Here is a 25733-nt window from a genome sequence, read left to right on the forward strand (position 1 = left end):
GATCTTCCACCATCCAGTAGATCCAAATAGTGTAACAAAAACACTTTTTAACCACTTGCCTACTGTGCACATACACCCCCTTCCTGCCCAGACAAAATTTTAGCTTCCGGCACTGCGTCACTTTAACTGACAATTGCGCGGTCGTGCGACGTGGCTCCCAAACAAAATTGACTTCCTTTTTTTCCCCACAAATAGAGCTTTCTTTTGATGGTATTTGATCGCCTGTGCGTTTTTTAGTTTTTGCGCTATAAACAAAAAAAGAGTGACAATTTTGAAAAAAAAACACAATATTTTTACTTTTTGCTATAATAAATATCCCATTGTTTTTTTCATTTTTTTTTTACCTCCGTTTAGGCTGATACGTATTCTTCTACATATTTTTGTTAAATTGCCTACAAAATAGGGGGACATAATTATGATTTTTTTTAAATTTATTTTGTACTAGGAATGGCGACGATCTGCGATTTTTTTTCGGGACTGCGACATTATAGCGGACACATCGGACATTTTTTGACACATTTTTGGGATCATTCACATTTATACAGTGAACAGTGAACAGTGCTATAAATATGCATTGATTACTGTATAAATGTGACTGGCAGGGAAGGGGTTAACCACTAGGGGGCAGGGAAGGGGTTAACCACTAGGGGGCAGGGAAGGGGTTAAATGTGTAGCCTGATCAGTGTTCTAACTGTGGGGGAAGGGGGGTGACTGGGGGAGGTGACCGATCTGTGTCCCTATGTACAAGAGACACAGCATCTGTCTCCTCTCCCTGACAGGACGTGGAGCTCTGTGTTTACACACAGAGCTCCACGTCCCCGCTCAGTTACCGGGCAATCGCGGGTGCCCGGCGGCCATCGCGGCCGCCGGGCACGCGCACAGTGTTCCCAGTAACGCGACGGGTGCGCGCGCACGCCGCCGGCGGCGCACGCGCGCCCCCTAGCAGCTTCTAATGACAGGACGTCATATGACGTCCTGTCAGAACAACAGGGGATACCGCCGTCATTTGACGGGGTGCGGTACTAAGGCGGTTAAAACATTTTGGCCTAAATTTATGAAAAAATATTTATTTTATAAATGTCTTATTGAATATGTTTTATAGCAGAAAGATATAGATATATTTATAGCGTTTACAAAATAGGGGATAGTTTTATTGCATTTTTATTATTTTTTTATTTTTTTTTACTACTAATGGCGGTGATCAGCGATTTTTTTTTTTCGGTACTGCGACATTATGGTGGACACTTCGGACAATTTTGACACATTTTTGGGACCATTGTCATTTTCACAGCAAAAAATGCATTAAAAATGCATTCAGTGAAGAACGGGGAAGCTGTGTTTTACATACAGCTCTCCCCGTTCTTCAGCTCCGGGAACCGATCGCGGGACTCCAGCGGCGATCGGGTCTGCGGGCCCTGCGGCCCCAGTCACAGAGCTTTGGACCCACGGCTGGGTACTAGCACAGGACGTACCTATACGTGCATGTGCCCAGCCGTGCCATTCTGCCGACGTAAATGTGCAGGAGGCACAGTAGCGCAGTGCCGAATAGCAAAAAAAAGGATTTTTGTACTCACCGTAAAATCCATTTCTCTGAGTTCATAGACGGACACAGCCTTCATTGACCTTAGGGTTATGCTTCTTCCTATCTCCTGGTAGGAAGAAGCATAACCCTAAGGTCAATGAAGGCTGTGTCCGTCTATGAACGAAAGAGAAAATGGCCTGGTCATAAAGGGGGTAAAACATTCCAGAGCTTAAGTGGAATCTGCATAGTATTGCACCTGCAATAAGTGGATGGCGGGTGCAATGTCGGGCTCCTGCAAACATTTCCTCCAACTTTCTTGCCCATGCCTCTATGTAGGCCTTCTGTTTGAAAGCTGGAGGAGATGTGAGTGGACTGTGAGGGTGCCCATTAGTGCCATTGCGGTCCACTGAGAACTACAAGCCACCTTCCACGGTGGCAGACTGGACTTTAGTTCATTAATTCACAGATCTCTGAGCCGATTTTAAAACATGACCACAGCTGTGGAGGATAGAAACCCTAACCTGCTGTCACAGAGAAAGGGGGGGTTGGGCGGGGGCTTGCTTAGAAGTTTATATGTTACACCCAAAATGTTAGCCTTTAAATTCTTGAAATTAAAGTGTTTGTTACCAAAACATTTCATATTCCTGATATGTGCCTGCTGTACCATGTACTTGTATGAAAACATATCCTGTTCTCTTTGCTCTTTGTATGAAATCCCTGGTGTTCCTGTCAGTCCCTCTGCTTTCCTATTAAAAACTGACCACACTAAGCAGAACACACCGTGGTCAGTTCTCTAGCTATGCTGGTAAATCAGGCTGCTCTCATCCAATGATCAGACTTGTCCTGACACGCCTCCCCCTGCACAGCCATTCACTGTTGTTCTCCCCCCAGCTCTTATGCAGCTGAGAACAGAGGGAACACAGGGAATGTGATCACTTATAAAAAAAGAGGATGAAACAAGTATTTATATTGTTTTTATGTCTATACACAAATGTTTTTCCTTTCATTTCTATTTTAAACTGAATGGGTTGTTTTACAAAGTGATCATAGGATTCCATAATTGTCAGATTAGCTGAACCAAAAATAATAATTTGGAAGAACAAGTAAGAAAGTAAGAGGGGTATAAAAATGTAGGAAATTTAGAAAATGTTATGGTTCTCTAGATTAATATCTGAAGCATTATGAGAAGGGAGGAATGAGATGAATGGGGGATTTAAGTACAATGTGATATGACTATTTATTTTTATTTTTTGCCATTCAACTAAAACAAGAGAAGAAAAAAGAAAATGCTCTTTAAAATGTCTATAAACACTTACTTGTTCTTCAACACCTTCTTTACAAGATTGTGTAAATAAGCCCAGTACAGTCTGTAGAATCCCCCCTAGAATCTGCAGAATGCCTCCTACTAGACCTGTAACTGTTTTTCTACAAAAGAAGAAGAAAATGTGTGTGTATTTTATTTATTTATATATACTATATTTATATATACACAGAAAGTGGTAATTGTACAGATATACTATTATAGATACAGTACATTATTAGACAAGCCTTGTGGATGTTTTCTCTATAATTTAAAAATCACTGAGCTTCCCTCAATTCTGAAGTCCCTCGGAGAGAAAGTTCCCATGTTTTAAACGTGCCAGGGGCGAATAGATATTTACAGATAAAGGTAGGGGGAAGGTGTTGGAATTTGTAATTAAAGTAGATCTAAATGCAAACTGAACATTTTGTATATTAAAACCCCATGTATAATAAACAGTAGCCATGTTTTTGTTATAAATACTGTTTTCACTTTTTTCATTCTTTGTTGAGACTCAGTGCTGCTGATCACCTCCAGCCTCTTTCAGCTATTTCCTGCTTATATTCATCACTGTTGGCTCCCTGTCATTGCTCAGGGTTGTCTCCCTCATGGTGACAATGTTGGACCACACCTGTGTGTTGACATGGACACTTGCAGTCTCAATCAGTTTGCACAAGTGATAAGGTGACAAAGCAGGAGAATAGCTGGGAGACCGTTGTTTTCCCACAATGGTGAGTGTCTGAAGGAGGACCTTCATGGCAGGATCAAAGGGTATTATTGGAAAGAAACATGCAAATTTTTATAAGATTGAAAATAACATTTAAACTGAAATTAACATTCTAATGTGGAGTTACATTTGGCTTTAGAAAAGATGAATTGTCTTTTTGGCTGTGATGCAGTTATTTACAGATCGACAATTGCTTTGGCTGTGGATACTTACACTACGCTTGTGATGACCCCAACTGTTTTTTGTGTCAATTGGGGGATTCCATTAACAAGTTCCAAACTGAGTGATGCCGTTAAATCAAGGTTGAGGACTAAATCAGTAGTCCTAATAAAGAGAAAAATGTTAGTGGAGATAGTTTAGAACATATTTCAGTATTTGATTCTGGTAAATCATGAAAACGAAGTAGAAATAAAAATAAAGTGTAAATTAGGTGTGCTCATAAAGCCATTGCTATTGATCAGGTAGTTAAAGAATATCTTGTCTAAAGAAGAATGGAAGTCAATCTACATAATATCATCAATAGCGTACACTATTGTGTAGTGGTAACGCGCATTATCATAATTCATCTTGCGTGCATTGCTGCATTCTGATGCCAATCACTTTGAGAAGCGCTGGCAATGTGTGTTGGGGCTGCCATTTAAAAATGAATGACATTGCAGCTCACCACACTGCAAACTATGAATTACCACAATGCACAATTGTGAAGCCAGCCATTATTCTCACTGACTTCCTGGTTCGCGGTGCGCATTCATTCTTTCTACATCACGGCCTAATGGGAACTACAGTTCCCATTAGGCTTAGCCTCCGTGCCTGTGAGGGATAAGCGACCATCTTCACGCAGGGCTGTAGTCATAGGGAGGGGGTGGGCACATTCTGCTTTCCACCATGCAAAACAGCTCAGATGCTGGTGGAAAGCAAGAAGAGTGACAGGAAATGGCATTTTCAAACCTGGATTACTGTATTTTGGAGGTCAAAAGGAAAAACGAGGTAAGTGATATTTAAATGCTCTAGCTTACAGCAATCAATTGATCTTATAAAAAAACGAACCTTTAGTGTAATTTTTTTGGGGTTCCTTTGATTTTTCACCTTTTAGCAAGAAATAAACAATTTCAGGCTCCATTCACACCTAGCATTTTGCAAATGTTTTATTTTTTTGCACATTTTAGTTGTTTGCGCATTTACGGGCGACACGCATAAATTAGCTCATTTATTTCAATGGGCTTTCCTAGATGCCACAAACGCGACAAAGTAGCTCATGTGGCTCTTTACAGCATTGGGCCTCGTACGTTTCTAACAGAGAAAAAGAGAAAAGAGGGCACCCCATCCTTGTGCATTATCTTTAAGTATGTTTGTTTAAAATAAAGTTAAACTGCTCACAGACAGATATAGAAAAATCGCAATACAGGTGATCTCCAGATGACAGCGCTTGGTCTAGAAACAGCAGACTCCAGATGGTACCAGAGGAGATTTTTAAAGCGCACTGCCGGCTGACGCGTTTTGAAAGAAATACCTTCTTCCTCAGAGACCACACAGTTTCTGCTGGGCTCTGAGACAGAAGGTATTCCTTTAAAAATGCGTCAGATGAAAGTGGCCTTCAAAATACCCCTATCCTTGAGGGCAGCGAGGCCTGTGACACTATCCATTACATACTTTTAGTCCACCTGGTACTCACTTCTTCCACATTTGTTGTGCGCAGACTTGCCGCTTCTGGGATGCTATTAACAACGAATGGAACCGCAAACACAACACGATTTTGCATGCATTTACAAAACACACAGGTGTGAATGTAACCTATAGTTTACTAATATTTATTATTTTTTAACATTGATACAGTTTTATCTTTAAGATTTAGTAAGAATTATGGAAGTTATGCTGTATTTATTTGCAGTAATATTGCTTTTAGTGCTTTTTTTTATTGAAAATATAGATATGATAAACATTTGTGCAACAATCATAGGACAAAATCAGAAGTGCCATCTTTTAATTCTACAAGCCCTGTGTTTAAAAAAAAAAAAAAAAAAAATACATAGGGCCAGATTCACAGAAGAAATACGCCGGAGTATCTGCTGATACTCCGGCGTATTTTCAAATTTGCCGCGTCGTATCTTAATTTGTGATTCACAAACAAGATACAACGGCATTTGGCTTCGATCCGACAGGCTTACGGCTTCGTACGCCTTCGGATCTTAGGCTGCAATACTTCGGCCGCCGCTGGGTGGAGTTTGCGTCGTTTTCTAGCGTCGGGTATGCAAATTAGCTTTTACGGCGATCCACGAAGGTACTCGCGTGCGTTACTTCATCGCAAGTCGTTTTTTCCCGTCGCAAAGTTAAGCCTGCTTTTTCAAGGCTTAACTTTGGACCAGCCATGTTAAAGTATGGCCGTCGTTCCCGCGTCTAATTACATTTTTTTTTTTCGGTGTAAGTACGTTCCGCACGTCGCCATTCACAAACACGTCGGGGCGCCGTAATTTCGCGCAAAGCACGGCGGGAAATTTCCAAATGGAGCATGCGCAGAACGTTTGGCAGGGGAACGCGCCTAATTTAAATGGTACACGCCCCATTTGAATTAGGCAGGCTTGCGCCGGACGGCTTTACGCTACGCCGCCGAAAGTTTACACGCAAGTGCTTGGTGAATCAGGCACTTGCGCTGAAAACTTGCGGCGGTGTAATGTAAAGACGATACGTTACGCCGCCGCAGTTTTTGCTGAATCTGGCCCAGAGTTTGTAGGTATGTAAGTGAAAAGTAGACAAACAGTAAAAAAGAAATGAAAAGAAAAAATGGTCCAGCCATCAAGTAAAAAAAAAAATAGGAGGCTGGTCACTGGTATCTAAAGGGTTAAGAATAGAGGTCAACCGATATGGTTTTTTTTCTGGTCGATGCCGATATTTAGAAATTTTTGCGGCCGATATTTTAGACCGTTTTTTTTTTTTGGTAAGTGCCACTGGTTGGCACTGGCTGTCACTGATTGCCACTAGCATACACTAGCAGGGGGAACTGAGTGGCACTGGTTGGCACTGGCAGGTGGCATTGGTTGGTGTTGGCACTGGCAGGTTTCACACTTAGGTCAGTTTCACACAGTTACACTATAACGACTATGTAACTGAATGCAAAGAGAGACCAGACCAGCTGTTAAAATTCAGGGGTGATGTCAGGGCGGGCAGGGCCCGGGGGTGGGCAGGACTCAGCAGTTATCAAACACCAGCCAATGATTGGGCTGCTTAAGAAAGGGAGCGGGCCACATACACGTAGCGGCCCGCCCAGATTCATCCCATTGGCTTGTGTTTGATAGCTGCTGGGTCATCAACCTGAATTCTGACAGCTCCTCTCTCTCTCTCTGCATGTCAGTTTTACACACTCGGCGGCTCTGGCAAGCGCCGCTCTGCCAATGGAGTGTGGGAGGAACACTTGTGGGTCGGCGGGCACAGCGCGATTAAATCCGCCAAATGTGAATAATAATCAGCCGATTTCCTAAAAAAGGCCAAATATCGGCCGATATATATCGGTCGACCTCTAGTTAAGAAGTATTACACTGTTATACTTGTTAATTCTCAAATAAAAATTTGATTGAGAAAAAAAAAAAAGAAGAAGTATTGCTATGTCTATGCTCCACTACAGCCAAGCAAGGAGAAATGTCCCAAATGAGAACCTAATAATAATAAAACTTTTTTTGTTAGTCTTTTCTGCTCTGTGCCAAAAATATTTGTCTGGAGTTGGGCTTTAACATTTGAGAAAAGCAATCACTGCATGAATGTTTATCCAGAAACAGAATTCAAAACATGTCTAAAAAGCACTTACTGAGGGCTGGTGACAGTAATGGATCCTCCACACTTGAGCTTATAGGTACCATCGCTTTCTTTTGTCATGGTTATGTTAAGATCTTTGTAGCCTTTACCAGTTGTACTGCCAGAGAAAAAAGAATTATCTATTCAATAAACACTGAAATCTCGCTAAAGTCAGAAGGATCACACAGTTTACATTAAAGTGGATCATAAGGGCCCTTTCACACGGATCTGTGATGCATCCCTTTAAATCCTATGGAACTCTTCACACCAGTCAGTTGCATTTTTAAACATCCTGCTTGCAGCATGTTTGGTGCAGTTAAAAAAAACACATTGAAATGAATGGAATCTGTGGCAAAAATGCATCAAAAAGCAATGCGCCTGTGGGAAGTGTGCAACTTCTCAATCACAAGACAAGAGAAATGATTCCAGTCCTAATCAATAGACATGTGCGATTCGTTTCGTACGAATCAAAATACATTTCCGAAAATTCGGAAGCATCCGAAATACGAATTTATACACTTCCGAATTTTTACGAAATTTCATTGACGAATTTCGGATCCGAATTCGAGAGATATTTTTTGATTTTTAAATTCATCATAACGAATATTCATAATTGTTACGAAAAGTTTACGAAACTAACGAAAATTCGTATTTAATCCAAATTGAATTTCGGACACAAATTACAAAATACGAACAGCCCGGCTACAATACCTTTCTCAATATGGCAGTTGTCGATTCATTATGCTCATTATGAGGGGCTCCTACCATCCCTGTGCTGTGCCGACTTCCTCCTGGGGCTGTACCCCTGCTGTGCTCATTATGAGGGGCTCCCACCATCCCTGTGCTGACTTCCTCCTGGGGCAGCACAGTTGTGTAGTGGTTAGCACTTTCACCTAGCAGCAAAAGGGTCGCTGGTGAACCACGACACCATCTGCCCGGAGTTTGCATGTTCTCCCTGTGTCTGCCTGGGTTTCCTCCGGGTACTCCAGTTTCCTCCTACTCTCCAAAGACATGCTGGTAGGTTAATTAGATCCTGTCCAAATTGGCCCAGTATATATGTGTGTACGGCTGTGTGTCCCAAACTTACCTACGAGGTAAGTGACTGCACTAGCCCAGAAGACACTGGCTGCAAAAAGCGCCTAGAGGCGATTCAGTTTGCATGTGTAGCGCTATATAAGTCACTCATTCATTCCTGTGCTGTGCCGACTTCCTCCTGGGGCTGTACCCCTGCTGTGCTCATTATGAGGGGCTCCCACCATCCCTGTGCTGTGCTCATTATGAGGGGCTCCCACCATCCCTGTGCTGTGCTGAGTTTCTGGGTTTGTTTGTAGCCCGTTGCTGTTCGTATTTTGTAATTTGTGTCCGAAATTCAATTTGGATTAAATATGAATTTTCGTTAGGTTCGTTATTTTTTCGTAACAATTACGAACATTCGTTATGATGAATTTAAAAAGCCAACCCAGGAAGTCAGAAGTGCTGCTGATGCTGACTTCCTGGGGTTGCTTTTTAAATTCATCATAGCGAATGTTCGTAATTTTACGAAAAGTTAACGAATCTAAAGAAAATTCGTAATACTGTGGGAACTTAGGGCCAGATTCATAGAGAACTGCGGCGGCGTAAGGTATCGTCTTTAAGTTACACCGCCGCAAGTTTTCCTCGTAAGTGCTTGATTCACAAAGCACTTGAGTGCAAACTTGCGGCGGAGTAACGTAAAGATGTCCGGCGCAAGCCCGCCTAATTCAAATGGGGCGTGTACCATTTAAATTAGGCGCGTTCCCGCGCCGAACGTTCTGCGCATGCTCCGTTAGGAAATTTCCCGACGTGCATTGCGTGAAATTACGGTGCCCTGACGTGTTTTTTGAATGGCGACGTGCGTAACGTACTTTCGTATTCCCGGACGTCTTACGGAAAAAATAAATACATTTGAAATTCGACCCAGGAACGACGGCCATACTTTAACATGGCTCGTGTAAAGTTAAGCCATGAAAAAGCAGGCCTAACTTTGCGACGGGAAAAAACGACTAGCGACGACGTAACGAACGCGCGTACCTTCGTGGATCGCCGTAAAAAAAATTTTCCATACCCGACGCTGGAAAACGACGCGAACTCCACCCAGCGGCGGCCGAAGTATTGCATCCTAAGATCCGACGGTGTAAGTCAATTACACCTGTCGGATCTTAGGGCTATCTATGCGGAACTGATTCTATGAATCAGCCCGCATAGATACTCTCAGAGATACGACGGCGTATCAGGAGATACGCAGTCCTATCTCCTTTGTGAATCTGGCCCCTAAAGACCAAGTTCACCTTTTTTTTCTCTTTTTAAATTCCAGCTCCCCTATGCACCAATATCGCATTCATGTACTTTTTTGGCAAATATATCAAAGCTTTCTATAAAATTTACATACATGTACCTAAGGGCTCTTTCACACGGGGTGGATCAGTGATGATACGCCCCATGAACCTCCGCTTGCTCAGCGGGGATCGATCCGTTGATCCCCGCTGAGCCGGTGGATATGCAGGGACCGCCCTGTCATTTCTCCGCTCTCCTCTATGGGGGGGACCGGATGAACACGAACCGTCTGTCCGTGTTCATCCGATCCGCAGACGGATGGAAAAATAGGGTTTTCCTCCGTCTGCAGAATCGGAGGATTGCGGCACTGGGCGAGATCGGGTTTCAGCGGGTGTTCATCCGCTGACACCCACGATCTCATAGGGACCAATGTATGTCCCTTTTTCATCCGTACACGGATGGATGAAAAAGCAGACATACGGTCTGCCCATGTGAAAGAGCCCTTACTGTCCTCCATCCATGATTCCAAATGTATCTATTGCTTCTGTCTTGCGTCCTTACAGACTGTAGGTCATGACACAGGAAGGAGTTGACCAGCAGACCTCATTAGCACACAACCTGCACCATCAACCCTCCCACTCCTAGCTGCACGTTTTTTAAATGAAATTAAATCAGTGATCACTTTTCTCAATAAATACACAATCACATTGCATAGTGTATGGCCATCTTTATACAAGTACATTGGAGGGAGTACAGAAACACTCAGCTGTCATGCCCCGTTCACATCTCTGCATAGCGGGAACTCGCATTCCCACATGCATTTTTGTTTTTTTTTGCGAGAAGGGAGGTGTGTTGGAGCATTTTTACTCATCACACATAGGGCAGCCCATCCACCTGAATGAATGCAGCATTTGCCATTCATTTTTCACATGCCAAAATGTGTGTCACTGAAAGCGCAACTAGTAACATTAGGTGTATATAGGTGGCCATACACTGTACAATCAGATTGTACAATCTCCTTTAGATCTGACATTAAAGGAGTTGTAAAGGAAAATGTTTTTTCACCTTAATGCAATCTATGCATTAAGGTGAAAAAACATCTGTTGCTGCCCCCCGAGCCCCCGTTATACTTACCTGACCCCTCGAAAGTCCCGCGCGGTCCCAATATCCTCTTTGCCGCTCAGCCTGGCCACTGATTGGCTAGCGCGGATAGATTGAGGCTAGGTTCACACCTATGCGAATTGAGTGCGGTTTAAACCGCATCTAATTCGCAGGACATTTCAAAATACATTGTTTTCAATGAGGCTGGTTCACATATGTGCGATGCATCCGCACTGCGTATTGCCTCCAAACCGCATGCGGTTTTTATGTCTTGCGGTGCGGCTCAGGTGCGAATTCAGTCCCATTATCTTCTATGTGTACGCATCTAATTCGCACATGTGTTCAGTTCTCTGCAGGAATTTCTCTCATTCAGCTCAATACAATTCTCCCCCACTCTCCTCTCACCCGGAAGTTCTCCCAGGTCTCCAAATTCGCACCTGATCTGCAGCTAAACCGCAGTTGATCTGCAGAACACCCTCTAGAGAAATTCGCAACTAGAACGCAGCTCCAAAACGCAACGCACTAGTCTGATTCCGGCCTAAGAGCAGCGCAGCCATTGGCTGGCACTGCTGTCAATCACACCCAGTGACGCGGCGCGCCGAGGGGCGGGGCTAAGTGATACAGTGAGCGGCTATGGCCGCTCACTGTATCACGGGAGCGCGCCCGCAATTAGTGACCACCATGCGAGCTCTCGCATGACTGTGGTTACTAATTGCGGGGAGGACCAGAGACAGCCGCCGAGGGACGCCAGAAGACATGGATCGGGGGCACTCGGTGCAAAACGAACTGCACAGTGGAGGTAAGTGTAAAATGTTTGTAATTTAAAAAAAAAAAAAAAATTCCTTTAGTGACCCTTTAATTATGTAGTGCAAGAGCCTGCCTGATTAGATACAGAGTAATTGGCTAGATGGGCGTTTCCTCCCATTATATTAATTTGCTAAAGGCACCATTATACACCTAAAATTACTAGTTGTGCTTTCAGTGCCATTAATTGGTAACGGCACACCAAACACAGAAGCAAACACACATTTTGCCATGTGAAAAAACAAATGGCAAATGCTGCAAAACGCACAGTAAAAAATACGCAACCCACAAAACGCCAACATGTCCCATAAGCCACATATAGCACAGCCCATTTAAATCAGCAGGTTGCCCTATGCGTGTCACAGGAAAAACGAGACACAAAACGTTCGCTCCCACTATACTAGATGTGAATGGGTCCTGAAAGTAAAATTGGTGCGATAATACAAGAACAAAGAGGCTTCATTCACATCTGTGCATTTCTTTGTATTTCAGAAATGCGCTGCACCAAAAATCGCAGTAAAAATGCACCAAGCTCCGCTCTAAAAAAAAAGTTCTGAAGCTTCTTTGGGGCGATTGCTGTGTGTAGGGGAGCACATTCAGGTGGATGGGCTGCCCTATGTGTGATGAGTGAAAATGCTCCAAAACACCTCCCTTCTCGCAAAAAAAAAAACGCATGTGGGAATGCGAGTTCCCGCTATGCAGAGATGTTAACGGGGCATGACAGCTGAGTGTTTCTGTACTCCCTCCAATGTACTTGTATAAAGATGGCCATACACTATGCAATCTGATTGTGTATTCAGTGAGAAGGGTGATCACTGATTGATTGAATGTCATTTAAAAAACCTGAACCTGGAAGTGGGAGGGTCGATGATGCAGGGTGTGCGATAATGAGGTTCGCTGGTCAATTCCTTCCTGTGCCATGACCTACAGTCTGTAAGGACGTAAGAAGCAATAGATACGTCTGGAATCATGGATGGAGGACAGTAAGGTGTCTGTAGATTTTATGGAAAGCTTTGATATTTTTGCAAAAAAAGTACATGAATGCGATATTGGTACATAGGGAAGCTGGAATTTAGAAAAAAAAGGTGAACTTAGCCTTTAAAGCAAAACTTCACTCCTCCCCCATCCTCTGCCTGTATTGGAATTTATTTTTTATTTTTTTGTAGGGAGCAGGAACCGATTTATGACAGGTACCCGCTCCCACTCTCATTCTGCTCACCTAGACAAGTTCAGTTTCTTCTACCCGCCGGCAACCTCCTGGGACACGTCACACATCCCGGGAGACTGCAGGACCACTCAGAAAGCACAGTGCATCTCGCGCATGTGCAGTGGGCAGCTGGCTGTGAACAGTCAAGATGGAGGCGCAGGGGGCCAGAAGACCACCGAAGAACTGGCCCGGGTGAAGACCGTGCTGGATCCCTGGGCTGGGAAGTGTCTGTTTGTTAAAAGACATCAGCTACAGTATTTGTAGCAGCTGACTGACATTTCTTTTCTAAAGACTGAAATTCATCTTTAAGAGCAGAAATCCTTCTGAAGTCTCTGCAGAACTATATGGCAGGTTAATTCTCTAGCATACAGTATACCAATTAAACATGCGTTTAAGATGACCGGACACATTAATACTACAAGATGGTGATAACACATATGTTCCAAAAAATAAATGAATGATTTTGTTTTCTATGATAACTTACGTTACTTGACCAACACCAGAAATAACAACTGGAGGAAAAGTACGACCGTCATTGTTGGCAAGTTGGTTCTTCACTATATCACATACTTCTGTAATAAAAAAATGTAAAATGGTCAGTATAGAATTTATTTTTCCATTAGTAAGTCTAATTACCAGGACAAGTCTACCACGTCCTTTATACATATAATATTTAATTGTTCTAGGACATTTCTCTCTTCGTTTGTCCAATAACATGGTGCTCGTCCTTTTGCAAATTTTAAACCACTGATGTCACCCACCAACCACATAGGCCCCGTACACACGATGTCGGCAGAATTCAGCCAGAAACTCGATCGGAGCTGAATTCTGCCGAGAAACCCGGCGTGTGTACACTTTCGGCCGAGGAAGCCGACGAGTTCCTCGTCGAGCCAAATAGAGAACATGTTCTCTATTTCCTCGTTGTTCAATGAGGAAAGTTGGCTCACCGAGATCCTCGGCGGCTTCACACAGAACTCGACGAGCAAAACGCTGAGTTTTGCCCGTCGAGTTCCTCCGACGTGTGTACGGGGCCTTAGGGTTACCAAAGCAAAATTTATTATTTTATGGGTAAAAGTCAAAAATTCCACAATGACACAATGTTTTTGCAGCCATATACTGTAGAGTCAATTCACAAAGCTAACATACCAGGAAACCCTGAAGCTGCTGTAAAGAAAAGGGGAAGATTATGATCCAAATGACTGAAACGAGACTTGGAGAGCAAGGGGGGGGGGGTGAAGTGACAATGGGGAGTGGGTATGTACCCAATTAAGCAAAGAATTAAAGTGTTGCTAAACCCACAACAGTAAAATCAGTCTGTATATCACAGTTTTATCAAAAGAGAAGAAAAGGCGCTGCTCAGCAACCCAGTGCATTAGTATGTAGATGAAGGCATCACTCCAGCCCCCCCCCCCCGACATGTTTTGCCCGGCTCACCAAGAAAAGCTCACTTTGAAAGCACAGAGACCTCGGCCATCCATGGACACAAGTCCAGTGTGTGGGTGTTAAAGCCCAACCTCTCTGCTGTAACTCACATTTGTTAGGTGGGTGTCAAGAGGTTATTGATACAGCTCTGTATTGGTGTTATATTCACATGCTCACAGATTTCCCATATTTAATTTGCGTCAACAGCCTCTTTTGTAGGACCCCCTTCTATACCTGAGCCCCTTAGTAGTAGCTGTATGGGCTGCTATAGTTATGACACAAAAAGTACCCTTATAATACCTAAGTACATTGATTATTATTATTTTTTTTACAAAGAAAAAATACATTAAGTAAATAAGTAGGTCTTACTTTCTTTAAATTTTTCTTCATTTACTGCATAGTTTTCACTACAAGAAGAATGAGCCAGGAATCCCAGCAACACAAAGGTCCATAGATTCATCTTCAATTGTTGAGCTGAACAGCAGCACTAGACAGAATAATGGAGATAGTAAACAAAATAGTTGGCTGAACAGAAGAACAGGCGAGTGCACAGATTATAGTGGAATTTAAGTTGGGTTGGGAGTTCCAAAACAATGGAGGGAAGATTTCTCTCCAATAGAATATCTGCAGTAATTGAATTTAGTTATGTATTTTTTTTCTTTGGAACTCATTAACACCTGCAATGCTCTTTAACCACTTAAGGACCTGCGCACGCAGATATACGTTCTCTTTTTGAAATGGAATATCTCGGTAACGCCATCTCTTTGGGCACCGGTCCTTTAAATGATAATGGTGGTCTGCGCGGCGGATTCGCCGAAAGATCACCGTTATCGGCGGCGGGAGAGGGCCCCCTCCCGCCGCTCTCCCGCGCCCTCCGCCGCTTACCGGAGCCGTCAGCAGCAGCGGAGGCGATCGGGTCCTGTCCGTGGCTTGTCATGAATACGAGTGAGAGCAAGATGGCCCCCACCCGTCTCCATGACATAGCAGGGCGGAAGCAGCGTCAAAACGTCACTTCCGCCCATATGTCTTAAAGAGACAATTTATTTTTGCCATTTTTTCAAATGACAATTTTTTTTTATTGCATTTTAGCCCAGATATGAGATCTGAGGTCTTTTTGACCCCAGATCTCATATTTAAGAGGACCTGTCATGCTTTTTCCTATTATAAGGGATGTTTACATTCCTTGTAATAGGAATAAAAGTGATCCAATTTTTGATTTAAAACTGTATACAAATTAATAAAATCAAGTAAAATAAATACGATTTTTTTTTCTTAAGGTGCCCCGTCCCAACGAGCTCGCACGCAGAAGCGAACGCATATATAAGTCCCGCCCACATATGAAAATGGTGTTAAAACCACACATGTGAGGTATCGCCACGATCGTTAGAGCGAGAGCAATAATTCTAGCCCTCCTCTGTAACTCGAAACATGCAACCTGTAGATTTTTTTTTAAATGTGGCCTATGCAGATTTTTAAGGGTAAAAGTTTGACGCCATTCCACGAGCAGGCGCAATTTTGAAGCATGACATGTTGGGTATCAATTTACTTGGCGTAACATTATCTTTCACAATATAAAACAAATTGGACTAACTTTACTGTTGTCTTATTTTTTATTCAAAAAAGTGTTTTTTTTTTCCCCAAAAAAAGCACACTTGTAAGACCGCTGCGCAAATACGGTGTGACAAAAAGTATTGCAATGACCACCATTTTATCCTCTAGGGCAGGGATATGCAATTAGCGGACCTCCAGCTGTTGCCAAACTACAAGTCCCATGAGGCATAGCGAGACGCTGACAGCATCAAGCATGACACCCAGAGGCAGAGGCATGATGGGACTTGTAGTTTTGCAACATCTGGAGGTCCGCTAATTGCATATCCCTGCTCTATGGTGTTAGAACCCCCAAACATTATACATTTTTTCCTAAGTAATTTTCTAGCAAAAAAAAATAGTTTTAAATGTGTAAACACGGATTCTTAAAAACAGGCCAGGTCCTTAAGTGGTTAAAGAGCAATCCTCAGTGGATCACTTTTCAGAGTGCTGGGTAGGCATGGATGGCAGACATTCAGGATGTGATACTGCCGTCTCCTGAATGTCTGTTTGCTTTTCTTAGACAGACCAATTTTCAGAGGGTGTTTTATAGGCAGTGAGGAGGCGATATGTCACCTTCTTGCTGCATGTTTTAATCCACTGACTATAGCTCCCTCTGATTATAACAAAGTCCTTCTGTCCCTCTTTCCTCCTCATTTGTCCCTAATTTTGGTCTGATCTATACAGTTGTATATAAAAATGCACTTTTTATCTTTCAATTTTTTTACGCAGTGCGAAACTATTCATTTTAATTTTTAAATTGCTGCATTTGTACATTTCAAAAGTTAGTATAAAGGACTAGTAGTGCTAAAAAAAAGCACTTGTGTGTTTAACTAATATTTTGTACTTTTTGCTATAACAACCATCCCCAATTTTTTTTTTTTTTTTAAAAAGCAAATTTTTTCTCAGTTTAGGCTGATATGTATTCTTCTACATATTTTTGGTAATACAAATCGCAATAAGCGTATATTGATTGGTTTCTGCAAAAGTTAAGGCATCTACAAAATAGGGGATAGATTTATATTATTTTTTTTTTTACTAGTAATGGTGGCGATCTGCGATTTTTATTGGGACTGCAACATTATGGCAGACACATCAGACACTTTTGACACATTTTTGGGACCATTGGCATTCATACAGTGATCAGTGCTATAAAAATGCACTGATTATTGTAAACATGTCACTGGCAGGGAAGGGGTTAACACTAAAGGGCGATCAAGGGGTTAATTGTATTCTCTTGTGTGTTTCTAGCTGTAAGGGGATGGGATTGACCTAGAGGAAATTACAGATCGTGGTTCCTAGCTATTAGGAACTCACGATTTGTCATTCCTCAGAGAACAGAACAGGGATTTGTGTGTTTACAGGGGGGCTGTGTCTAGGGGGGGCTGAGGAGGAGAGGGGAGGTGAGGGGGTCTGAGGAGGAGAGGGGAGGTGAGGGAAGGTCTGGGGGTCTGAGAAAGAGAGGGGAGGTGAGGGGAGGGGAGGTCTGGGGGTACGAGGAAGAGAGGGGAGGTGGGGGGGGTCTGAATAGAAGAGGGGAGGTGAGGGAAGGTCTTGGGGTCTGAAGAGGGGAGGTGGGGGGTCTGAAGAGGAGAGGGGAGGTGAGGGAAGGTCTAAGGAGGAGAGGAGAGGGGAGGGAAGCTCTGGGGGTCTGAGAAAGAGAGGGGAGGTGGGGGGTCTGAATTGGAGAAGGGAGGTCTGAGGAGGAGAGGCAAGGCCTTGGAAGGGATCTGTGGTGGAGGGGGAGATCTGGGAGGGCTCTGAGAAGGAGAGGGGAGGTGTGGGGGGTCTGAGGGAGAAAGGAGAGATGGGTCTGGGGAGGAGAGGGGATGTATGGGGGGGGGGGGGGTCTAAAGAAGAGAAGCGATATCTGGGGAGAAAGGAGAGATGGGTGAAGTGAGATGTAGGGGGATTGAGAAGGAGAAGGAAGGTGTGGGGGGTCTAAGGAAGAAAGGAGAGGTGGGTCTGGGGGGAAGATGGAAGGGAAGGTCTAGGGGTCTGAGGAAGAGAGGGGAGGTGGGGGGTCTTAGTAGGAGAAGTGAGGTCTGGGAGGGTGGCGGGGGGGAAAGGGAAGGTCTTTAGGCTCTGTGGTGGAGGGGGAGATCTGGGAGGGGTCTGAGGAGGAGAATGAAGGTGTGAGGTTTCTGATGAAGAAAGGGGAGGTGTGGGAGGGTCTTAGGAGGCAAGGGGGTCTAGGGGGATCGGAGAGGGGAGGTCTAGGGGGTTTGAGTAGGAAAAGGAAGGTCTAGGGCTGAATTTTCCACACCTTTCCCCTTGTACTTACAGATAACACACAGGCGGCTTCTTCTTACCCCCTCCAGTCATTTGATATGTCATATGACATGGAGAAAGAGGAAGAAGAGTAGCCTCCCTCACTCCACAGCAGCACCGCCTTGAGGTCAGTTTTAGTATAAGTGCCAGCACTCTATCTCCTACTACAGGCTGGAGGGAAGAAAAAAGCTGAATCCTCTCTTCTGACAGGAATGGATCACGAGTGGCTACTTGCCCCTCAACATGGCACCTGGGGCAAGTGCCCACTCAGCCCCCACCCTTGTCCCAGCACTGAATGTAATGGTCTATATGTCTAGCATTCTACTAAAATAAAATGGTGTTGTTTTGACATTGTAATTACTGCAAAATGTTAAGCAATGCTATAAAATCTATAATATACATTCAGTTATCTTATTCGTGCCATATTACCTAGTTGCTGTCTGTGCTGTTAAGAGTCTTACCTGAATTGTCAAACAAAGAAGGCTGACTTTCTGGTAAACTGAAACTGATGAAGTGGCATGGGGTATCTCTTCTTTTTATATGTTCAAAATCCAATAGAATTAAGGGAATGTCCTTGATTGACTTGGAAACACCCACCTGTGCTGTTGTCCAAATCAAATATTTTTTGGCAAAGGTCGCAAAACGTCACAAGCTGCTTCCTTGTCATCTGTAAACTCATCCTTTTCCAACATCCTTCTATCAGAGCCAATAAGCACATACCATTGTATTAGGGATCTAGAAGATTTACAACATTTAAAAAATCTATTTATTGAAATTAGAATATATTATTTAAAATAATTGCATCACTGAACACCATTCTTGTATTTTTTTTAATTAATGTATATCTCTGTGCATTAATTGTTGTCTTGGATTTCATTAAACTACAGAAGTGGATTATAGACTCTGGGGATAAGAAAAATGAAAAGTCATATTTCTTGTATCTACACAATTACACTGAATGCAATATAAAAGAAAGTGAGCAGGGGGACAATGGCAAACTGTTTAGTGGTATTAAACCCAAAATAAAAAAATTTATAATATTGGAGCTTACCAATCATTAGATATGGTGGTTACATTCGTTTTCTTGTGTTGGGTTATTTCCTTATGTTTTCACCTCTTGATCTAGCCAGTAACACACCTCCTGTATAAGAATGCCCCAATTCTGGATGAGCACAGGGGGCACATTTGGACAGTAGCTTTGTCATTCTGGGGGGAGGGGAGTGTTAGATGAACTTGCAGCTTTAAATACACTAACAAGCTGTAGCTAAACAAGAGCTAACATGTTATAAGCAGTTAAAGCATTTTTAGTTTTTCCCCCTTTGGGATAAAGGTTTTACATAGATAACTAAATGCTGACAATTATAAGCATGGTAAGTGGTTTGTCTCTTCCCCGTAACTGATGCATTTGCAGGAGAGCTTATTCTTTTGAAATACAACAGATTTACTCGCTGGATTGCCAATGTGCATGGCTGTTTACCGAGTGATCGGCCGTGATCCAGTCACAGCCGATCACAGATGGTGCTTCCCCTTTGTACTCGGCACATGCCCACGAGAGCGCGCTGTGTGTGCATGTTGGTGGTGGCATGTTCCTGGGAACACTGCTTGTCACCAACACTGGTAAACAGCAATTGGCCGGTGGCTTTTACCACATGATTGGCTGTAAACTATTCACCCGCCACCCATCAGTGACCATCGCCAGTTACCCATCAGTGACCGTGGCTTGTCGCCAGCCACCTATCAGTGACCATCGCCAGTGACCGTGGCCTGTCGCCAGCCACCCATCAGTGACCAACGCCAGTCACCCGTCAGTGACACCAGTCACACCGTCATTGCCTATCAGTAAACATTACCTGCCACCCATCGCACAGCCCATCAGTGAACATCACCAGCCACCCATCGCACAGCCCATCAGTGAACATCTCCAGCCATCCATTACACAGCCCATCAGTGAACATCACCAGCCACCAATCGCGCAGCTCATTAGTAAACGTCACTTGCCACTTATCTGTCACCTATCGCAAAGCCCATCAGTGACCGTCACTTGCCACTTATCTGTCACCTATCGCACAGCCCATCAGTGACCGTCACTTGCTACCTGTCGCACAGCCATCAGCTGTCAAAAAAAGTATATAGCAGTGAGGAGACATGCCAGATGCTCTCCATGACCAATGAGAGCAGTGGGGAGTTCTCATTAGATTCAAATACTAATTCTGAATCAAGTTCAGCATTTGAACCAATTGATAGCAGTGGATCGGCACATGAAATGGAGGGAAAATGGGTTCGGCTCTGGAAACCCGGCAGCCGCCAGCAACCAGGATCAAATTCCCAGGGCCAGTACCATTGCTGCCGCCAGTGATAGGCCCAGAGAAGAAATTCCCAGGTGCTTTGCCAGCACTGCCGCAAGCGATAAGCCCTGGGAATAAATGCCCAGTACCAGCGCTGCCGCCAGCAATAGGCCCTGGGAACAAATGACCAGACCCAGTACCAGTGCTGCTGCCAGCGCTGCAGTATCATGCCCAAGTACCAGCACTTTAAAACCCAAAACTACCAGCACAGGAGTGTCACGTCCCCCAAGAGCCAGAGTCACTACATACCTCCCAGATGGTTTTGCCAACCCAACATGGCTGCCTTCCGACTCGGGAACAGCAAGTAGTCCCCCTTTCACCGCACAGCCAGGTGTGCAGGCCAATACCCCAAATTTCTCCAAAATGCATTGCTTTTATCTATCTTTGTCCAACACTTTGCTGCAATTTATCGTGGACCAGACCAATTTATATGCCCAGCAATATATTGGCATCAACCCCAAATCATCATATGCCTGTCTGTTTGAGTGGAGAGATTTGATGCTGGTATTGGGTGTATGGTGGTGGGTAGTATGTGCATGGAGAGGAGTATGGGGTGTACAGTGGTGGGTAGTATGTGCACGGAGAGGAGTATGGGGTGTACGTCAGTGGGTAGTATGTGCAGGGAGAGGATTATGGGGTGTACAGCGGTGGGCAGTATATGCAGGGAGTGGAGTATTGGGTGAACGGTGGTGGGTAGTATGTGCAGAGAGATGAGTATTGGGTGTATGGCGGTGGGTAGTATGTGCAGGGACAGGATTATGTGGTGTACGGCGGTAAGTAGTATGTGCAGGGAGAGGAGCATAGGGTTTATGGCGGTGGGTAGTATGTGCAGCGAGAGGACTATGGGGTGTATGGCGGTGGGTAGTATGTGCAGGGAGAGGAGTATAGGGTGTATGGCGGTGAGTAGTATGTGCAGGGAGAGGAGTATGGGGTGTATGGCGGTGGGTAGTATGTGCAGGGAGAGGAGTATGGGGTGTATGGCGGTGGGTAGTATGTTCAGGGAGAGGAGTATGGGGTGTATGGCGGTGGGTAGTATGTACAGGGAGAGGAGTATGGGGTGTATGGCGGTGGGTAGTATGTGCAGGGAGAGGAGTATGGGGTACACAGGGGTGGGTAGTATGTGCAGGAGAGGAGTGCAGAGTGTAAAGAGGTGAGTAGTATGTGCAGGATGGTGTCAGTAGTATGTTATTATTATTATTATTATTTTTTTACAGTTACATTTTTTAGTATTTAGTTATTCATTTTTTCAAAATGCTTTTTGCCAATTTAGAGCACTTGCACTGAGCACTCTTATTTTGACCCCTAATGATGCCACAAAATATGCAGTGAAATATGTTGGGTTTTGGGAGGGTTTTTTGCACTCATTTTTGCACAACATTCTACTGGGGAGTTACCCTGATCTATAAACGAAGATTGAAATAAAGCTCTATGTTTCTTGGGGGATGAAAGGTTTGGTTACAAATTGGAGAGGAATGCAGACTGGAATTTGGAGCAGTGGTATGTTGGGCTTTGGGGAGGTCAGCCAAACCATTCAGTAGTCACTGACTTCATTTAGAATTAGTCTATGACTGTAGTGAGTCATGGGAAATCGCAAACAATATCTCATATACCCTCTGCTACACAAGGTTAGAACTGACCTTTTGTGTAAGGCTGACCGCAGGTTAGCCTGTATTTGTATTTAAACCCACCCTCCTTCCTCCTTCTGGGCGTCGGTTTCTGGTGTAGGAGGGGGGCGTGTCATGTCGGTGTCAACAGATGTTTCAGCTGTCGGTTTTGGAGGAGGGAGGTGTCGTCCGCCCGCTCATGGCGGCTCCACGTTTTGTGCTGACCCACCAGCTTCTCCCTGGGCGAGTACCAGGCTGTATGGGGGGAGCGGGAGCCGCCTTCCACCCTGGGCTGTATGCAGGCTCACACTGCATTTCTCCGGGTACACGAGGGGCCATCCAACCTCCCTCCCACTCCCACCCTCTTGGGGGTTCATCCGGCCGTTTAATTGACCAGGGCTCCTCTGGCTCGGAGACCTGCCTGCCCGGGAGAGGGGATTCATTTGCCCACTATTGTTCAGGGCTCCATCTGGCATGCTGAGGAGCTGCACGCCCGCTTCTTCCAGGGGTCGCGTGTATGGCTCCTTTGGCGTGCAGCGAGCCACCTGTCCGCCCGCTTCTCCCGGTGTTTACGCCGGGGGGAGGGGGAACTTCTGCCCGCTGCATTGCTCCCTTTAGCTGGAGCCGCTTCTCTTGGTTCACGCCGGGGTAGGGGACCTCCGCCCGCTGTGTTGCTCCCTCCGCCCGCCGTTTCCTCCTGTGGTTACGTCGGGGGGAGGGGGGACCTCCGCCCGCTGTTTCTTTCCCTCCAGCATGCAGGGAGCCGCCCGCCGCTTCCTCCGGTGTTCACGCCGGGCGGAGGGGGGATCTCCGCCCGCCTGCGGTATCACTCCCTCCAGCATGAAGGGAGCCGCCCGCCGCTTCCTCCGGTGTTCACGCCAGGGGGAGGGGGGGGGGACCTCCGCCCGCCCACTGTATTACTCCCTCCAGCATGAAGGGAGCCGCCCGCCGCTTCCTCCGGTGTTCACGCCGGGGGGAGGGGGGGGGGGGACCTCCGCCCGCCCACTGTATTACTGCCTCCAGCATGAAGGGAGCCGCCTGTCGCTAGTCCATGCTCAATTACAAAGTTGAAGTTGCCAAACATCATAACCATGTGTCCAAATCTCAAGAGTATGTTGCCACAACATTTTATGTTCCCAATGTGTGTCTGCTGTACCATGTACCAAAGTATCTTGTTCTTTGTACCTGGATATCCTACTATTCTCCCTGATTTCCTATTTTCAACTGACATGCGATGGCGTTTCTCATGCGATGGCGTTTCTCATGCGATGGTGTTTCTCATGCGATGACGTTCTCATGCGATGACGTTTCTCATGCGATGACGTTTCTCATGCGATGACGTTCTCACGGTGTTTTCTCATGCGATGACGTTCTCACGGTGTTTTCTCATGCGATGACGTTCTCACAGTGTTTTTCTCATGCGATGACGTTCTCATGGTGTTTTTCTCATGCGATGACGTTTCGCATGCGATGACGTTCTCATGGTGTTTTTCTCATGCGATGACGTTTCTCATGGTGTTTTCTCATGCGATGACGTTTCGCATGCGAGGACGTTCTCATGGTGTTTTCTCATGCAATGACGTGCTCATGGTGTTTTTCTCATGCGACGACGTTTCTCATGCGACGACGTTTCTCATGGGTTCTCATGCGATGACATTTCTCATGCAATGACGTTCTCATGGTGTTTTCTCATGCAATGACGTTTCTCATGCGATTACGTTCTCATGGTTTTTCTCATGGTGTTTCTCATGCGATGGGGTTTCTCATGCGATGGGGTTTCATGCATTGACGTTTCTCATGGTAGTGGCTCATGCGGTCACGTTTTCATGGTTGTTTATCATGCAATGACTTTTCTCATGCGTTTGCGTTGCTCATGATATTTTCTCATGCGTTTACGTTTCGCATGGTAGTTCTCATGCGATGACGTTTCTCATGGTAGTTGCTCATGCGATTATGTTTCTCATGGTAGTTCTCATGCGATGACGTTCTCATGCAATGACGTTTCTCATGGTAGTTCCCATGCGATGACGTTTCTCATGCGATGACGTTTCTCATGTTATTTGCTCATGCAATTGCAATCCTCATGGTAGTTGCTCATGCGTCTACGTTTCTCATGCATTTACGTTGCTCATGGTATTTTCTCATGCGGTTACGTTTCTCATGATAGTTCTCATGCGATTACGTTTCTCATGGTAGGTTCTCATGCGATTACGTCTTCTCATGCGATTACGTCTTCTCATGCGATTACGTTGCTCATGCATTACGTTGCTCATGGTATTTTCCCATGCTTTACGTTTTGCATGGTATTTTCTCATGCGGTTACGTTTCTCATGCGTCTACGTTTTCATGGTAGGTTCTCGTGCAATCGCGTGGCTCATGCTAGTCTTGTTCTTGTGTGGTTGCGATTCATGGTTGTCAGGTGTACACGTTTCCCTTGCTACTCATGTTCTCAGGGGCTCACGTTGCTCATGCCGTTTATGTTCTCATGTTTTGCGTTTCTCATGCAATTTTACGTTGGTTAGTTCCATGTTACGTTACGTTTCTTACATTTCTCACGCTATTCATGTCCTCAAGTGTTACGTTTCTCATTCAGGTTTCAGTAGTGATGCATTACAGTTCTCATGCAGTTACGCTTTTTCATACGATTACGTTTCTCACGCTATTCATGTTCTTTAGTGTTTACGTTTCTCATACAGGTTGCAGTCATGATGCTATTACGTTTTTCACGCTCTTACGCGATTACGCTTTTTCATACGATTAAGTTTCTCAGGGTATTTTATGTTCTCAGGTATTTATGTTTCTCATGTTTTGTTTCCCATGCTATTCTTGTTCTCGGGTGGGTACGTTTCATGCAACTTACGTTTCTCATGCAGGTCACAGTTGGGATATGTCTAGTTGGTAGCATTGGTATGGTCATTTGGATTCATGGGTTCCACCGCTGGGGGGGTCACCCATCACGTCTATGGGTGTTCACGGATTGAGATGAGCGTTTTAATTGGCTTGTACGGGGCAAGTCTCCTCATCCGTTTCTCATACGTTTCATGCATCTTGACATTTCATTTCTCACATAACGACCTGACACGTCTTCAGGTTAATCACGCCTGAGTCTACTGGTCTAGAGACCCAATCAGCAACCCAGCTGGGGGTATGTCTGCGTGCTACTAGGCTGCGTGCTGGTGGAGTGCTCAGAGTCTGTAATGTGCTCAGGGTCTGTGGTGCTCACTTATAAACAGTCCAAGAAGTACACAAACCTCTAACCTCATAGGCACATAAATGAAATGTATAAGCAAAAAAACGGTAATAAATGCATACATCAGTGTATTACCAACACGAGCATATCCTAAACTGTGTGAATATAAATAAAAAGCAATAAACAATAATGTGGAGTATGAGCCAGCATCGATCCAGGTATGATAATAGCAGTCCGGCTCCTGGTGTGTATAATGGAATACAATACAGTCAGTCCACACTACTGTTGCTCAACACAGCATAAGCTTCTACTGGTTTCAGAAACAATAGAAAGACATATATGGAGTCCAATCGGTCAAGCGCTGTGGAGGAGGTGATCCTAACTGCACAGATTCGAGGTGCTCCCGGTGCTCCCCTCAGGGTTACCCACTCACCAGATAGAGGTCCCCGCTTGGGGTAACAGGCCTGCAGTAATTGCTCCCAGGTATCGCCAGCTCACTCCACCGTTAACACGATGGTCTCTTTTAAATGTCTGATAGAAATAAAATAAATTATTTGATGATATATGCAAATTTTACT

The 25733-nt window shown here is 44.7% G+C and overlaps 1 protein-coding gene across 1 annotated transcript in view; it reads right to left on the minus strand.

The window, feature by feature from the left end:
• The window catches only part of LOC120918788 (glutenin, high molecular weight subunit DX5-like), a 44128-nt gene extending 25548 nt beyond the window's left edge, over positions 1 to 18580 (minus strand). Inside the window, exons 1-6 of the mRNA XM_040330582.1 lie at positions 18478 to 18580; positions 14528 to 14645; positions 13221 to 13308; positions 7346 to 7450; positions 3763 to 3873; positions 2839 to 2947 (exon numbers count right to left, since the gene is read on the minus strand). Of these exons, the coding sequence (XP_040186516.1) occupies positions 2839 to 2947; positions 3763 to 3873; positions 7346 to 7450; positions 13221 to 13308; positions 14528 to 14618 (504 nt within the window). The 5' untranslated portion in view covers positions 14619 to 14645; positions 18478 to 18580. The remainder of the gene's footprint in view (positions 1 to 2838; positions 2948 to 3762; positions 3874 to 7345; positions 7451 to 13220; positions 13309 to 14527; positions 14646 to 18477) is intronic.
• Between the last annotated feature and the right edge of the window lie 7153 nt (positions 18581 to 25733).

The sequence above is a fragment of the Rana temporaria genome, chromosome 12, assembly GCF_905171775.1.
Source record: "Rana temporaria chromosome 12, aRanTem1.1, whole genome shotgun sequence".
NCBI lineage: Eukaryota > Metazoa > Chordata > Amphibia > Anura > Ranidae > Rana > Rana temporaria.